We start from the raw sequence: 19,356 nt of genomic DNA on the forward strand, positions 1-19,356 counted from the left end.
TTAATTTAAGTTTAACGTCAAATGTAATTCCCTTTGCATGGAAATCAGCAATGGTTCTTCCTTTGTTAAAAGGGGGTGACCCTCATGAACTGGATAACTATCGTCCTATTTCAAGGTTATCAGTTATGGCAAAAGTTTTTGAGTCTTTTGTAAATGATCAGGTTAAACAGTTTTTAACAGTAAAATAATATTTTAAATGAGTTTTAATCGGGGTTTAGGTCAGCCCATAGTACTGTAACAGCAGCAACTCTTGTCACAAATTATATTATTACTTCTTTAGATAATAAAAATTACTGTGCTGCTTTATTTGTAGATCTCTCTAAAGCTTTTGATTCTGTAGATCACAAAATTCTTTTAAAAAGACTCAGTTCCTTAGGTTTTAGTAAAATGAGTATAAATTGGTTTAAAAATTATTTATCCGAAAGATCGCAGTGTGTCTCAGTTGAAAATTACATTTAAAAAAAACTAGAAATCAAGAAAGGTGTTCCTCAGGGATCCATTTTAGCACCAATTATATTTTCAATTTATATAAATGGTTTGGGTCAAGATATAACTTCAGCTAAACTGCATTTATATGCCGATGATACAATTATTTATATGGCTGCACAGTCCATGAAAAAAGCTTGATGAAAGGTTAGGTTTTAATATTCATATTGACAATCTCTCAAAAAAAACTCAGACCCAAATTGGGGTTTCTTTTTCGTTTAAAGAAATGTTTTCCGTCTGAAGCCAAAAAGATAATTATTCAAAGTTGTTTTCTCTCTGTGCTGGACTATGGCGATGTGATTTATATGCATGCTAATGTATCTTCACTAAAAACATTAGATTGCATATACCATGCTGCAATACGATTTGTGACAAATGCTCCTGCATGTACCCATCATTGCACTTTGTTTGATTTGGTTGGCTGGCCCTCCTTGTATCAGAGGAGAAAAATGCATATGTTGATGTTTATTGCCAAAGCTCTAATAGGTAAACTGCCTCTGTATATCTGTAGTCTCCTATCTTATTGTTCTGGTAGTTATAAAACTAGATCGTCTTTTAAATTACTTTTAACTGTGCCTCGATCATACACCGAGTTTGGTAAAACTGCCTTTTCCTTTTATGCGCCCAGACTATGGAATGAAATGCAGAGTACTTTGAAGCTAAACATGCTGCCATCGTTAAATATTTTTAGAAACCTTTTGATGTCACATTTGAAAGAATCATGTTTTACTTAACATTTATATATTACATTAATCTTGAGTGCTGGACATTTTTGTGACAGGATTTTTTGTTTTTGTTTTGTTTTCCTTTAATGCTTGTCTTGTAATATTTTATGTGTAAAATTTTGTATGCTGCCATTTTTGGCCAGGACTCCCTGGTAGAAGAGATTTTTATCTCAAGGGATTATTCCTGGTAAAATATGGGTTAAATAAAAAAAAAATAAATGGCCTGCATAATGAGCCTTTCAGTCAGGTTTGTGACTGAGAAGGAAAAGTTACAAGAAAGTATGTGAGGACAAAATAAATTTGCATATTTTTTGTTTGTAGTTTATTTAGAATATATTTAGCTATCACACAAAATAACTTGATATTCATTTGCGAACTCATTTAAACTGTTAATAAGGAACAATCAAAGCTGACTTTTTAGCATCATTAGTCCAGTCATATGATCCTTCAGAAATCATTCTGATATTCTGATTTGCTGCTCAAAAAACATTTATTATTATTATGTTGAAAAGAGCTGAGATTATTATTATTTTATTTTTTATGAATAGATGAAGTTCAGAAGAACAGCATCATTTGTACCATGATAAATGTCTTGTGTACTAAAGTTTTAATTTCTAAATATACTGACTATATGTAACACTTAAAATTTTAAATTTAGCTTTGATCACAGGAATAAACATCATTTTAAAATATATTTAAATAGAAGCAGTTATTTTAAATAGTAAAAATATTTCACAATACTACTGTTCAGCAGTGGTGTAACGTAACGAAGTAAAAATACTTTGTTACAGTAGTTAAGTATTTTTGGGAGTATCTGTATTTTACTTGAGTTTTTATATTTCAGGGAACTTTTACTCCACTACATTTCCTAATTAAAATGTATACTTTTACTCTGATACATTTCCCTTAAGTATATTGGTTACTTACTACAAAATAGTCTAGAACACAGACTGCAGGAAAGCAGGTTTGACGAATCAGTGGTCTGGCGTTTGCTAGTTAGACTCGCAACATTTGGTAAGTGTTGTTGTAATGATGTGCCACCAAATATCACCAACCACACAGAGTGCACGCACATCGATCTATTAGTCTATTTAAAAAAAAGGCATTCTAAATTGTAGACCGCAAAAATCCTTGTCTATGCTTTTTATATTTATATAATATCATGTTAGTTACCTTAATCTATATCACACAATGAGTACCGATTTTCTGCAGATGCATGAACACATTAAATAATAATGTTATGCAAGTTCAGTAAAGCAATAAATTACTTACATTTTAGACATAATATTGCTTGTTTTTGCTCAATTTTGCTAACAAAAATAGTTCCAAACTAATCACAGCAATGTTTTGCATCTCTGAGCAATGGATGGTGTTTACTAATTGAACGAATCAGCTTTTTAAACAAATCGGTTGCATAAATGATTCAGTGATTCACTCATTAACACAGTCAAATGCTTTGTTTCTGAATGAATCAGCAGTTTGAAGGAATCGGTTGAATCTCAATAACTCACTCGTTAACATTCACTTGCTGTGACTTGCTGTTTAATTTTATCATGTTCACAATTATTTCATATATCAGTTTTCAACATTTTATGTTACAAACAAAACATGAAGTCCTATTTTTACATCTGTATATGCAGTTTAAATGCATCCATGTCCCCTATGAAATACATAAACTGTGTAAATACTAGTGGTGGGCCGTTATCGGCGTTAACGTGCTGCGTTAACGTGCTGCGTTAACGTGAGACTCTTATCGGGCGATAAAAAAAATATTGCCGTTAATCTATTCTCAAAGTTGGGTTGGGAGCTGGGTCTATACTAAGCAAGCTATGATGACTTTCACCTTGATATTTTATATAACCGACTGGCTGAGGCCAGCCTAAAAGATGCTCAGGACAGTTAACGGGCCACTGCTGCGATTCGTCATGAAAGCTTATCTTTTTCACGTGTTTTTAAGCCTTACCGCTTGTCGATTTAAACGTTAAAGCATCCAAACACAAGACGCGGAAAAGCTGAACAGAGCAGCTGGTTACTCGCGCGCTGTGTTCGGTGCACACTGCGCACGAGAGAGATCGAGAGCCGCGCATCACGGACAGCGACACTGAACCGAGCTCTCTTCTGCGAAGTTCTCCTCGAAGTCCCTCCTGCACCTGAACGAACAAATACAAATCACACAGAGAAAGGAGTCTCAAAACACTTGAACATCGAATTTGCTTATTTTTGCTCTTGTGCCGACAAATACATACAAAATATGTCAAAATATCCACCTTGGAAATTATGCTCGAAAAAAATGTCAGTTATTTCTTAAGTGAAAGTAAACAGTTGAGGAAAAAATGGGATGTGTATTATAGTGGATGCGTTCATCGTCTCTTAAAGTGACCGCGCCTAATTTAGCTACTGGCTGCTGTAATGTTAATGAAAATGAAAATGAAAATCACTCACTTCTCTTGACTGAATTACTTTGTAGTTTTAACAGTCAAACCAAAAATGATTCAGACACCAGATATAATTTTTGATATATATAGCAAAACTGTAATAATGTGAGAAATGAGAAGGTGTCTGAATAAATGTAGGTTTGATTGTATATTTCATTTTTACATTGAAGACTATACAGTGCTATTTTTACATTTAATTATTTGGTTTCTGTACCTTGACACCTACAAACTTGAAAAAAACTTAAACATTGTGTAAATAGCACAAATAATTAAAAACCGTTAACATGGGTGCGTAAAAAAATATGCAATCCATACGCACTGCAGACGGAGTATGTGTGAAATATTAGTTTACAGCTTTTTCAAGCACTTTGTGATGCATTTTGGAAACAGGAGATGAGCCCCTTTTCTAATGCACCACCTAGCTTGATAAACCCCTTCTCAAAGACTTACTGTTTGTCAATTTTATTTGGGTAACACACATATTCTGAATGCCTTCGGCAGAATTCGAATGAGCCATTGTAATCTAGATTAATCTAGATTAATTTCAAGATCACAGTGAGATTAATCTAGATTAAAAAAATTAATCTATGCCCACCACTAGTAAATACATGCTATTTCAGATTCAGATTCCCGAAATGTTTTCGTATGTTGGAATGAAAGACACTAGGTACCGGAAGAAGTGCTTCTTATTCTTACCCAAAAATATAAAATGGAAGAAATAGTTGAAACTGAACACAATCTTGCAACTCAAGCTGTGTATGAACATTTACATATATTCACACACGCACGCAAGTACTTAAGTACAATATCACATACTTTAAGACTTTTACTCAAGTAATATTCCAAATGGTGACTTCAACTTCTATCAAAGTAATTTTCTGTTAAGATATCTGTACTTTTACTTGAGTATGACTTTCAGGTACTTTATACACCACTGCCTTTTTAGCAAATGCAACTTTATGTATTGCAGAAGAGAATTATTTACAAAAACATTACAAATCTTACTGTTCAAATGCTTTTGACTGTTTTGTGTCATGTTGAAATACATAAATTAACATCACATGCCTGCCATTTCCAAAGTGTATATTGTTCACATCTAAAAATAAAAAAGCAAACATGGTGTTTACACAAATAAACTACATTATTGTGATATTCAGGAATTACAGTTTGGAAAAAGTCTAACTAGTAAAATGATATGTGAAAACTAATACAAGTAGGTTAATGAAAAAAAAAAAAACTTACTCATGTTTTGTTCTCTGCTGGATCAAGCCACTGCATTCTTATTTTTTGAGGTAATCCAAAGCTTCTTGAGGTGAATTATGTCTTTTTCCTCTCAGCGCTTAACGAACAGTAAAATGTAAAAAACGTGAGGTACAGTCTCGCTGCTTTGTCTGCTGTGATGTGGGCATATACATGCCGCAAGCTTTACGTGGACGATTATAATATCTATAGTGTGCTCAGCACGTCGGCATAGTCGTATTAGATGAAATGAAAGGAGACGTAAAAGACTGGACATCATGTTGGTTTCATATGGATTACTTTACCACAGAATATTTGAAACTCTTATAAATGGACGGATTAATAAACTGTCCTCACGATTAAATTCAAGTTCTTTCATTATAATCAACAAAATACATAAGATGTAAAAAATAGCTTTAGTAATTGACAACTGAAGTTATTTTAAAGGGAGCCTTCTTTACTTGCTTTTAAAGTTGGGCAATAGTATATGGCCTAAAAAAAAAACTGATTTATGATTTAAACCAATTTTTAAATCAATATTCAAATGACGAGGAAATTTTACAAAACAAGTTTTAACATAGTTCTTTATTATTCATTTAGCAGTCAAATTTATAACTGCAACAATATGATAAAAAAACAGTAATGCTTAATGCTGGAAAGACCTTTACTTTTATTTATTTATTTATTTAATACTAGCCTATCATGCATCTAACCATCCACTCGGCGTTAAGAGCTGTTAAGATTAAAACTGGCAGCTCAGCAGTGAGTCAGTGTCATGGACGGAGGACCTGTTAATATATTTTCTAGTCTATATTTCCATCTTGTTATGCCGCTGGTTTAGGTTTTTTTTTTTTTCTTTCTCTTATAGAACTTATTTGTAAATAGAGCAGACACTTTCTGTGTGTCTACACCAGACACGAGAGTTGTCATCTGTGCCCCACAGCGAAAAGTGTGTCTAAACTTGATGACATCACACTATAGTGTCAAATCATCTGAACACAGTGTCAGAACATTTCGTCATAAGCAGAACAAGCATCAGTTCACTGATGGGGATCGTGTCCAGTGTATCCATCACTGTGTTCTGTTGTCTTTTGTTGGATCGCTCCACTTGTGTCCGGTGTAGACCTGGCGTGCGTTTTTTTATTGTTTTATTTTACTGCTTGTTTTAATGTTTTTATTAAATATCTGTATTGACTGCATGGTCAAATTATCGAATTATTTACTGGCATGCGACCTACAAAAGTAAAGCTTGGCAAGTCGATTAACGAGCATTGCTGAAGGTTGATTTTTGCGGATGTGCCATGCTTGTGCTCCCGCGGTCGTCTTCATTTCGTCGGGTGAAACATCTCTCTCACTGGCAGCAGAGTCTGTGAGCAGCAACAACTTCCCCTCCGCGCGCACTGATACCAGAAACTCGCTCCGCCTTCACTCCATGGATAAAGTATTTCAGTATGTTTGAAATGTTATGTTCATAACGTAGCATATAAAATAATAATAATAAAAAAAATAGCTTAAGATATTTTGTGTAAACTTTTTTCCCTATATCACATGCCAAACTAATAACGTTGTAAGCATTAAATCTTTAATTGCTGCTTTCTGCTATGAACATTTTGTTTGTGATGTTTGTGATGTAATTAACAGTACATTTTTGTCAGTTATTTTATCTAAACAGATCGATTAACTTCTTCAAGATTTCAAAATCAGATAGCATGCTGATAATGTAGTAGCACTGTAAGATTACATTTGTTTGAATGTAACATTTGTTACATTATTGCAAAAGCGATTGCGTGTGAATCTGTTTAAATCATGCTTTAACCCGAAAATAATCAGTAAAAGAAACAATGAGCAAGCAGACAAACTCTTAACATCCCGCTCGACTCTTGCAGTCATTGTAACCATCTGATCAAGCTATAGCTAAATATGTTTAACATTAATTCTTGCTGAATATGCAGTTATATTATGGGCTGTTGGCATGAATTGTACTCGTGATGGAGCGCTCTTGAAGCGAGTGAAAACCATACGCTCATATTCAAGTCTTTGTGCAAAAATTATTAATGTGCATTAATGACAGGGAGGCGCCGTCTCATCACTTTAATTTTTTTTAATTAACATAATATCATGGTGTATCACATACATTAAAACATCTACAGAAAGCTTGAAATGTTTTTTTAAACGAAAACGAATTGTGCAATTTGTGAATGTTGCATTTCTCTCATCGGAGAGAGTCAGCACAGTGAATTTCATCTCGCAGCAGACAAGAAAACATTTGTTTATTAATAAATAATTAAAATGTCCCATTTTTCACAATTATTAGGCTACTTCTGCATGTGCTTTGTTGCAAACTTAATGCATGTGCTTGAGCACGGAATATATTAAGATTTGATTATATAAATTTAATATAAACCTCTGATTAGTTGAATATAACAAACAAACGACTAGAACTAGAAAAATCTTACATGGGGGCAGACCATTTTTTAGTCAATATACAAAACAAAAGTCCTTTATAAACCAGTTCAGCAAGTGAAAGCCTCATAAGACACTGTCCATGTGAAAGAGCAATTCACACCTTTACCTCGACCCCCACAAGCCATACATAACTACCCAAAACCCAACCCTCTCTAGCTGAACTGAATTCGGTCTGTTTTTTGGCTCTGAGGAACGGTGTGTGACATGCCTGCACTCAGCAGCACTACTATCTGTATTCATAATTTTCTCGCAGCCCATATTATTATTTTCACAAGACCATAATGATAATAACAAATCATCAATTAATAATTAATCATTATTTTACGAAAATCATTGTTATTTGTGATCGTGGATGTTTGCGGAAGGCTTTAAGACCAAGCGGAATCCTCTGTTCCCACCTCACAGCGCGCGGGACTCGTGCTCAGTGACGCAGCTTCACTGTCTGCAGTTTGGCTTTATTAAATTAGATTGAGGCCAATGCAACTTATTGATCACGAGCCCAACATATAGCAAGGCTGGAAAAAAATTCCTTCTAACAGAAGGAAGACATATTTTATTGAGCTAATGCTGTTAGAGAGAGAGAGAGAGAGAGAGAGAGAGAGAGAGAGAGAGAGAGAGAGAGAGAGAGAGAGAGAGAGAGAGAGAGAGAGAGAGAGAAACTAGTCTAGGGCTATTCTTAAACTTGGAGCTCATTATATTGAAGTACAAATCCAAACAACAGAAACGTTATGCATTTTATGAATAATGAAATGTTATGAAAAGTATGCATTTTATTTATTCACATGCTGTATGGTTGAAATAATATTTTTGTTCACAACTTTAACTTCCGTTGTTTAAAAAAATGCTTTATTGGCTAATGTTTCATAAACCTTCAGTTGTTATGCTCTAAAATCCATGCCATTAGTGCTTTCATAGTATTTTCACCTCCTAAATCACTAATCTTTAAAGTCACAATTCTATAATGGTCAAAATTAATCAGGCCAATGGTATTTTTTAATGACATTATTTTTATTATTATTATTTTAATAATTGTAGCCTAGATAAATAGGTGAAGCAAAACAAATATTCGGATCGTCCCTTATTTTTTCCCTTATTTTCTTAAAGAATAAACACGTATTTTATACAAGAATAAACATGATAACATATTTTAAAACTTGAATTTAAATACTATTAAACTAACTTTAAATTCTCAAGGAGTTTATAAGTAAAAAGGATAAAATGTCACAGGGCATGTTAAATAGTCTAAATGAACTTGTGTTAATAATATAATTAGAACCAACAATATAATTCGATTTTTTTAAATGAACAATTCCTGTATAAAATAGGACAGCAACCTTTAATATCAAACATTTTTAAATCGTCCACAGCTGAGCATCGCGGGAGGCTTGATCTGCGCCAGAGCGCGTGAAGTGAATGTGATGAACAAAGTCATTTTCAGATGCAATGAAAAAAAAAAAACCCTGGATAGCCTATATTAGGCCCAAGCTCTGCTCTGAAGTATAAAATTTTAACGGATTAATCGCCTATTTTCATTTACTGCATGTCTTCTTTATTTTTTATTTTTTAAACATGCTAAAAAATAAATTAAGTTTGTCAGAGGAAAAAATATATAAGTAGCCTATAGTTGGATTTTAACAGATTCATCACCTTTTCTCTGTTTTGCTGCATGTTTTTTTTTTTTTTTAACACGCTAAAAAATAAATCAGAGTTTGTGAGAGGAATATAAGTCAAGTATTAGTAGGGATGTGTATCGAAACCCGGTATTAAACTGGCCCCGGGACTAAATTATGAAAGACCGTAGTATCAGTAGATCTGACGCTATCGGTTCTGCTTTCGGTACTGGAGGGGAAAAAAAAAATGTACTATGTATTTTTGCTTAATAATGTTATTGTGCACATCTTATCTCACCAAACATTTCTAATGTGTGATCATATTAAGATGTTCGTCTGTGAGATCTGCGATTTATAAAAATAATAAAACCTATATTTCCCTCAAGACTAGTTATGTTTTTGTGGTCGTTTTAATTTAAACGTGTCTGCTTCTATTTTAGCCAATTTATTTTCAATAAACTAAAACAAAAATGATAATAAAAAAAAGGAAAACTAATACAGCTCGTTATCAGACTGTAAAAAAATACGATGAAAAAGTCATGACGACAAATTTTTAAGGTTGGCTACTTTAACTTTTAATTTAAGCAATATAATGCGTTTTTATACTAGTTTAAATCTGAATTTTTAATACTATTAAACTGAATTTAAAAATCTCATGGAATTTTAAGTTTTAAAGGGTGAAAATGCCACAGTGAATGTTAAATATAGGCTAAATAACAGAAGACCTTGATTGCATGTTACCATGAAACTAACAAAATAATTAGATTTTTTTTAAATTAACAATTCATGTATAAAATGGGACAGCAACCTTTATATCAAACACTTTTACGTCGTCCACAATTGAGCAACGCGAGAGGAAACACGAAATAAATAAGTAAATACAATAAATTGATATACAGTATATCCACTTATCTTACCTGTTGGGTTTACCTCTCTCATTCTGGACACATCCAAATGTTTCCATATTCGTGATGTTGCGTATTTGCAGCTAAACTATTATTTATTAGGTAAAATAGGCTTTGTGGTTCACGTGTGTTTCAGTACCGAGGGAAAAATATTATAATGAGCAAAAATATGCCACAGTAGACCACTGCTCATGCTGAACTGCGCTGTTTACAATGAATATGTGCGCGTGAGGCACCAGCGCATAAAACAGCTGAAATATACCATACTCAATTTTTGCTCACACAGTTAAGGCATAATTGGAGACAGTTTGAAAAATTAAGAACAACAACAGTTAATAAGTATTATTGCTGTTAGTGCGGTCTTAATGCTGGACCGTTCTCATTTCGTTCCTCATATGGAACTTGAAGGATTTTATTTATTTATTTTTGCTAAGAGCAAACCAGAATGAAAATATATATTTTTTAATCCGTGTGTTTGTGTTCATATTTATATATATATATATATATATAGGAACACACACACGAATTTGAACATTTTATATTTTTATTCTGGTTTGTTTATATATATATATACTGAATTATACACTTGTCCTCCTACTGTAGATAGAGAGAGAGAGATCACAGAAACATTCAAGTAGCACAGAAACTTGTTGTCAGCGCTGCCCCTTGACTTTAATCAAAAAGCTTAGATACTGGATCGCTGCATTATATTCCCCAGCAACAAAGCGGTACATCGCTTTTTTTGTAAAAAAAAAAAAAAAAAAAAAGTAAACTCACAGCTTCATTGTTTGGAGAAAGAGAAACGAAGATGCAGGTAATTCATAAACGCAACTGTCATCTCTCTCTCCCTCAATAAATTGAATTATTAATTAATTCAAATAAATGTGATCTTACTGCACTACTTCATATCTGTGTCTGATTTGAAGTGGGCAGAAAGCTTGTGCTAAGGAGTTGTAACTGATGAAAATAACCATAATTTGGCCACACATAATCCCTGACATACAACATATTCCAATTAGTATTATTTAAAAACATACTAAGTTTATTTCACAGTATAGTGGTAACTGAGGGCATGAGGTTTACATGGAGTGAAGACCAAGCAACGGTACAAAGACACAGAGCATTCTTCTTTAGTTGGTGGTTCGGCTATTATATTCTCTTCCATAATATCCATAACCATGTATTTGTTCAGTAGAACTGTCAGCAGCTCATACCTGGAAGAAAGAGCTTTCACATAGGGTGTCGTGGCAAATGTCCAGGTGGCTGAAAGGGGTGCTCTGTTGGCCCTCAGTTGGTGTTTGGCCTTCTGGGGCAGATCCGCTGGGCTGGCAGCTCTGGGCAAAGGACAGGATGTAATGAGCAGCCACTGTCCAAAACTGAAGGTCTGATTCATCACCAAACAGCCTAATAAAAAAAAAAAGGAATGAGGCTTTCCCTGCTGTCAGAGAGTAAGAAGCTGTCACACACACATTTTCACACTTTTTTTTTTTTTTTTTTTTAAATATATGGCATTGATTGTTGTGGAAAAAATTTAATTATGTGGACTGAATATTTAAACTGAACAGTGATGACATCACTGAATTCAATGATGAACTGCCTTTAACTACCATTTTGCATTATTGACACTGTTTTCCTAATGAATGTTGTCCAGTTGCTTTGACGCAATGTATTTTGTTTAAAGCGCTATATAAATAAAGGTGACTTGACTCGACTTGACTGTGGAAAAAATTTGTGAAGCTATTTAGTATAATAGCACTGGGTCACTGCACTGTTTGTATCACTTGTATACAGTACATAATCTGTATTCACAGCATTTTGGACAGGTTATCTATGAACAAGGGAAACTATGACGCCAATAGCACAGTTTGAAAGGCACAATTTTTGAAAACTTGGGAGTTCAGGTAAATCAACAGTGGTCAGCAGAGTAGACCAATGCTCTCCTTCCAAAAGAGATAAGCGATTCAGGTCACATGTTGGTGACCTAGAGGGTTCTTCTCCTTGCCAGTGGAAACGCAAGGTTCTGAGTGCCATGCTTGGCTGAGCACCAGATCCAGCATTCTACACAGTGCCAAAGCAGTCTCACAGATGAAGGGTGCAGAAGCATGACTGAAAGTATACAGCTCAGGCTGGAAAAGAGGTAAAGTCAGTGTGACTTTTCAGACTTTCACTCCTGAGCAGAACCATAAGTGGGTTACTGAGAAAAAAAAGAGATGCTTAAAATGTGGTCAATCTAGTGCTGTTACAGACTGCATAAAATAAATAAAAAATAAATAAAAATAGGGCTGCCCCCCAATAGTCGACTAACCATTAGTCAATAAGAAAAGGCTTAGTTGAACAAAATTTTATTAGTCAGTTAGTCGCCAATGGACAGATCCTTAATGGCTGGTTCTTGAGGTAATTGCAGTATCAGGCAGGAAATACAAACATTGGTCTATCATTTATCAACTTCAAATATGACTTATCATTTGACACCGAGACATGTAAGTAGTATCAACTTTACATGACCTTACACTATAATGTTAATGTTAGCATTCTTACTGCTTGAGTTGGAGGTTCTGGCACAATCATTTGCATTTTTCCTGATAAGAGTGGATCTACTTTTATTTCTGTACACTTGCAATATCCACAAAATATTGTGCTTTTGTAAAAATAAAGAAAACATGTCCCAGTCTCTGTAAACTGGAGTACGTCACAAAAATAAAACAAAATACAGCATATAGGCAACAAACTGATTCAAATCAAAAACAAATACTCTGATTATGTAATACATATGGAAAGTGTATTTCTCTCCAAAGGCGAGTCCACTGTGCTGCGGAGATGGTGAGTCAGCATTGTTTTCTAGCACTTTAAATAAAGTTGCTCCTTTACGCTTAAGGAAGGTTAAGGAAAACAGTTTGACACCATGGTATAATGAGCATACTCGCACCCTAAAGAGAGCAGCCCGAAAAATAGAGCGCAGCTGGAGGAAAACAAAACTAGAGGTATTTCGTATTGCTTGGCGGGAAAGTAACATATCCTACAGAAAAGCATTAAAAACTGCTAGATCCGATTACTTTTCTTCTCTTTTAGAAGAAAACAAACATAACCCCAGGTATTTATTCAATACAGTGGCTAAATTAACGAAAAATAAAGCCTCAACAAGTGTTGACATTTCCCAACACCACAGCAGTAATGACTTTATGAACTACTTTACTTCTAAAATCAATACTATTAGAGATAAAATTGCAACCATTCAGCCGTCAGCTACAGTATCACATCAGACAGTGCACTATAGATCCCCTGAGGAACAGTTCCACTCATTCTCTACTATAGGAGAGGAAGAATTGTATAAACTTGTTAAATCATCTAAACCAACAACATGTATGTTAGACCCTATACCATCTAAGCTCCTGAAAGAGGTGCTTCCAGAGGTCATAGATCCTCTTCTGACTATTATTAATTCCTCATTGTCATTAGGACATGTCCCCAAAACCTTCAAACTGGCTGTTATTAAGCCTCTCATCAAAAAACCACAACTTGACCCCAAAGAACTAGTTAATTATAGACCAATCTCAAATCTCCCTTTTCTGTCCAAGATACTAGAAAAGGTGGTATCCACACAATTATATTCCTTCTTAGAGAAAAATGGTATATGTGAGGATTTCCAGTCAGGATTTAGACCGTATCATAGTACTGAGACTGCTCTTCTTAGAGTTACAAATGATCTGCTCTTATCATCTGATCGTGGGTGTATCTCTCTATTAGTTTTATTGGATCTTAGTGCTGCGTTTGACACAATTGACCACAACATTCTTTTGCATAGACTTGAATACTTTGTTGGCATCAGTGGAAGTTCATTAGCATGGTTTAAATCGTACTTATATGACCGCCATCAGTTCGTAGCAGTGAATGAAGATGTATCCTATCGATCACAAGTGCAGTATGGAGTACCTCAAGGCTCAGTACTAGGGCCGCTACTCTTCACGCTTTATATGTTACCCTTGGGAGATATCATCAGGAAACATGGTGTTAGCTTTCACTGTTATGCTGATGATACTCAGCTCTATATTTCTTCGCAGCCCGGTGAAACACACCAATTTGAAAAACTAATGGATTGCATAGTCGATATAAAAAACTGGATGACGAGTAATTTCTTACTGCTAAATTCTGAAAAAACAGAGGTGTTAATTATAGGACCTAAAAACTCTGCTTGTAATAACCTGGAACACTGTCTAAGACTTGATGGTTGCTCTGTCAATTCTTCATCATCAGTTAGGAACCTAGGTGTGCTACTTGATCGCAATCTTTCCTTAGAAAGCCACGTTTCTAGCATTTGTAAAACTGCATTTTTCCATCTCAAAAATATATCTAAATTACGGCTTATGCTCTCAATGTCAAATGCAGAAATGTTAATCCATGCATTTATGACCTCAAGGTTAGATTATTGTAATGCTTTATTGGGTGGTTGTTCTGCATGCTTAGTAAACAAACTACAGCTAGTCCAAAATGCAGCAGCAAGAGTTCTTACTAGAACCAGGAAGTATGACCATATTAGCCCGGTCCTGTCAACACTGCACTGGCTCCCTATCAAGCATCGCATAGATTTTAAAATATTGCTTATTACTTATAAAGCCCTGAATGGTTTAGCACCTAAGTATTTGAATGAGCTCCTTTTACATTATAATCCTCTACGTCCGCTACGTTCTCAAAACTCAGGCAATTTGATAATACCTAGAATATCAAAATCAACTGCAGGCGGCAGATCCTTTTCCTATTTGGCGCCCAAACTCTGGAATAACCTACCTAACATTGTTCGGGAGGCAGACACACTCTTGCAGTTTAAATCTAGATTAAAGACCCATCTCTTTAACCTGGCATACACATAACATACTAATATGCTTTTATTATCCAAATCCGTTAAAGGATTTTTAGGCTGCATTAATTAGGTAAACCGGAACCGGAAACACTTCCCATAACAACCTATGTACTTGCTACATCATTAGAAGAATGGCATCTACGCTAATATTTGTCTGTTTCTCTCTTGTTCCGAGGTCACCGTGGCCACCAGATCCAGTCTGTGTCCAGATCAGAGGGTCACTGCAGTCACCCGGATCCAGTACGTATCCAGACCAGATGGTGGATCAGCACCTAGAAAGGACCTCTACATCCCTGAAAGACAGCGGAGACCAGGACAACTAGAGCCCCAGATACAGATCCCCTGTAAAGACCTTGTCTCAGAGGAGCACCAGGACAAGACCACAGGAAACAGATGATTCTTCTGCACAATCTGACTTTGCTGCAGCCTGGAATTGAACTACTGGTTTCGTCTGGTCAGAGGAGAACTGGCCCCCCAACTGAGCCTGGTTTCTCCCAAGGTTTTTTTCTCCATTCTGTCACCGATGGAGTTTCGGTTCCTTGCCGCTGTCGCCTCTGGCTTGCTTAGTTGGGGACACTTCATCTACAGCGATATCGTTGACTTGATTGCAAATAAATGCACAGACACTATTTAACTGAACAGAGATGACATAACTGAATCCAATGATGAACTGCCTTTAACTCTCATTTTTGCATTATTGACACTGTTTTCCTAATGAATGTTGTTCAGTTGCTTTGACGCAATGTATTTTGTTTAAAGCGCTATATAAATAAAGGTGACATTGACATTAACTTCATCACTGCAGCAGACACAGATTCAGAAAAACTAGTTTACTAATAAATAATTAAAATATCTCCATTATTGCTATTTTTTCTGATTTATTTAGTCATTACTAAATGCATTTCAGGTGGTTTGCAGCAGGCTTTGTGTGTGTGCAAAATTCTATATAAATATCATTATTAATGCCCTTTGAGCTAAATTTGAAAGTTTCCCTTACACTTGGAAGTATCAATTTTTTTGGACAAATGTACAGTATGCAAATTGGACCAATGGTCTGGAATGAGTTAGAAAAAGAATGTTTGTTTTTTCCCCCCAGACAAATCAAAACATAAAAATAAAATAAAATACTATAGAGGAAAATGAAAGTCTTCAGGATTCATAATATTTTTCACACTAGCCATTTCAGTTTTAGAAATATGAACCAAAATGACCTTTTTTTTTTTTTTTTTTTACAGTGCCACCTAGTGTCAGAAGGACATGTGCATGAGCCTGAATATTCGGGGTGGGAGACTCCTAAGTTGGCGGACTGCCTATTGTACTAAGTTATGTGTCTCTACCAAACATTTCACTTTCAAAAAATTCACTTTCGCATGTTGCTTGGACATAAATGTGTGTTGGGAGTGTGTATACACAACCACCCTATAATGATAAAAATCCACCCACTCCTTTTGTTTTAATCTCCATAAGTAAAAAGCAGTGTCTCCCAACTACCTGTTTTCAGTATTGCTGCTAATATAGTCAAATTAGCCACAGGCCTCATCCACGAAAGTTGAAAGACACTGCCGTTTATACACAGAACCACCCTGAGCGAGTACACAGCGAGCTGTTCAAAGTCCACTATTGCTGCACTGATGAGAATGTCTCTCAAGTGCTTTAGGTGTTCTGTAGCTGGATATATGAATCCACATAGCTCTCTCCATTGACTCCTGAAATATGAGCTGCTGAAGACGAGGTGGATTCATTTTGTTTTTGAAGAAGATGTTCCTTTAACTCTACCGAAATGCGTTTATGTCTGCGCAAATCATTTACACTGGACTGCTTTGTGAATGATGGTAAGTGCAAAGCAGTTTTTGCACAAATGTTTCTTCTGAAGGATGGAGTAGTACCATCTGTTCGTGATCCAGCTACACCTCCAGAAGAAATAAGTATCGTGTTAGTTTTCCAAATTGCCTTTCTGAAAGACCTTCTCTGCACTCTGTAAGGCTAATGTTTCTAAAGCTACCATTGTCTGTCTTTTTTAACTGATGCTGCCTTTACAAATTATCAGAATGATTGTGAATAGGAAAGTGGGAGTTAAAATTGCATATGAAAGCAATTTGAAGTCAACCGCTGGAATTTATCATGCCCATAATCACAAGCGGGGCTTACGAAGTTTGTAATAGTATGAGTATCATTAGTATCATTTTTATGTACCAGGCTGTAATTATTTTTTTTCTCTGCTGTGAAGTTGGGCATTTTAACATGAGGAGTCTATGGGACTGACTACCTTTTGGAGCCAGCCTCCAGCAGCCTGTCAATGAATTGCAGTTTTAGTCACTTGTTGGCTTCATGAGAGAGAGCGGGGGTTGCCGCTTGGTCTCTATGGGTGTACTCATACTAGGTACGGCTTGCCTTGAACCGAGCCCGAGCACGATTATCCCCCCCTTCCTCACTCCCCCGCTGGTCTGCACTCACACTTGCACTAAACTTTCTGGGCCGGAGCACACTTACTTCATGTATGAGATAATGCAGAAAATATTCTGCCGAATAAATAATAATAATTCATTTATAATTTATGACGTGGATTGATTTTCACTTTTATGTATCAGAAAATTATTACAGAGACAGCTGAGGCTAATGAAATAATTTGCAGCTTTACTCGCAAACTACATTTCCTGTTCATCAATAAGGTAAGAACCAGAGCCAATACAAACCTAAATATACTTGACTGAATTACATTTTTTTAAGTGTAGTGTAGTAGTAGTAATAGAATATGTTTGCGGTCGTAATGATGACAGTAGCGCACACAAAATACTATCTGTTCCATGCTCCAGCATGGTTAGCATTCGTGTGAATAATAATAACTGCACCTAGTGTGAGTACACCCTATGACTGTGGTACTGAAAAAGAATCAGAAAATCTTAACCAATACAATAAGGGTTTCAGGACTAATCTGTGCAATGCTGTAAATTATTTGAAATACATTCTCAATTAAAATGGTGCAAAACACTGCTGAATTGACACTTACCGAGACACAAGGAGGCAGCGTTGTAGCAAGTTCAGATTTGGATCCTGGAGAACACTTTTGATGTCACTAGGTGGGAAGAGAATAATGCATGCTCAGGGTAATTATTATGATGATAACACTACTACTACTACTACTAATAAAACACATTAACAAAAATTAAATAAAACATCATGCGAGACAGGACAACATGCTCTTTGAAAAGCATTTAAAACAATGTGAGCTATTTTACGATAATTTTGTCCCTGCTTTTATTTATAAGTATTTATTTGGAAATTAATTTCCCTGAATAAACATACTTGAATTATAGAATAATTGTAGAAATAGTGTTGTGCTCTATTCTGGGAGTATACATACTTAGAAAGAGAGTTGAGCTGTTCCTGGATCAGTCCCTTGATTTCGTTTTTTTCTATGTAGTCTCTAAGGATGGAAGCACAGTATTCAAGACATCAGTTCATCTTTCGCCTGTTCAGATGTACATTGTAAGGCTAGTTTACATGGTAGTTACATGATAATATGTTTTACTACCTTCTGCAATTGTGATAGCGATAGATCAAAATACAATACACTAAGGAAGGGGAAGTCGTGGCCTAATGGTTAGAGAGTCGGACTCCCAATCGAAAGGTTGTGAGTTCGAGTCCCGGGCCGGCAGGAATTGTGGGTGGGGGGAGTGCATGTACAGTTCTCTCTCCACCTTCAATAACATGACTTAGGTGCCCTTGAGCAAGGCATCGAACCCCCAACTGCTCCCCGGGCGCCGCAGCATAAATGGCTGCCCACTGCTCCGGGTGTGTGCTCACAGTGTGTGTGTGTGTGTTCACTGCTCTGTGTGTGTGCACTTTGGATGGGTTAAACGCAGAGCACAAATTCCGAGTATGGGTCACCATACTTGGCTGAATGTCACTTCACTCACTTTTTAACTAAACAAAACTGTCAAAACAAGGATTGCCACACCGTTTGATTGACCAAAGAATTTCCATGACTTTTCTAAGACCTTTTCAGGCATCTATGATCAAATAATTTAATAAATATTAATATTAATTTCCCATATAATTATACTTATCAATTTGTAAATATATTGCTTGAAATTAGCAATATATAGGTGGAAAAATAAAGGACAAATATTGAATTCCATAATTCCATGATTTTTTCCAGATCTGGAAATTAAAGTTTTGGACTTCCCACTGGGGAATCTGCAAATCTATCCAAACTGTCCTGCAATGAATTTGATCTAAATGGCACAATGATGATGATTATGATGATGATAATAACAATAATAATAAACAAGGAAGAACCTAGCCTCGAAATACAAAATGAAGGGTCATACATAAATCCCTGAGAAGGTACATTTCCATTTAAAACACATGATATGCATGTTTTTGAACTTTGACTGAACAGGCCTCCATGCATGCATTATGAAATCACAAAAGAAAACAATGTTTCTTTTTCTTAAAAACACAAGAGTAATGCTAGGTACTTTGTTTTCCCATTTATTGACTGACAAGTCTCTTATCCCCATATGTGGAGAAAACTGAAGTACAGAGGCATTGTGTGCACTGTGAACATGATGTAGATCTAGACTAAATGTTAATATGTATTAATTCATCCCATTCGCAAAAAAAATAAAAAAA

General features: G+C 35.4%; 1 protein-coding gene across 1 annotated transcript in view; it reads right to left on the reverse strand.

The window, feature by feature from the left end:
- wdr11 (WD repeat domain 11) overlaps positions 1–19,356 on the reverse strand; it is a 226,446-nt gene that overhangs the window by 62,788 nt on the left and 144,302 nt on the right. The window contains exons 21-23 of the mRNA XM_059518127.1: positions 18,083–18,145; positions 17,729–17,794; positions 11,081–11,270 (exon numbers count right to left, since the gene is read on the reverse strand). Coding sequence (XP_059374110.1) covers positions 11,081–11,270; positions 17,729–17,794; positions 18,083–18,145 — 319 coding nt within the window. The remainder of the gene's footprint in view (positions 1–11,080; positions 11,271–17,728; positions 17,795–18,082; positions 18,146–19,356) is intronic.

The sequence above is a fragment of the Carassius carassius genome, chromosome 30 (assembly GCF_963082965.1).
Source record: "Carassius carassius chromosome 30, fCarCar2.1, whole genome shotgun sequence".
Lineage (NCBI taxonomy): Eukaryota > Metazoa > Chordata > Actinopteri > Cypriniformes > Cyprinidae > Carassius > Carassius carassius.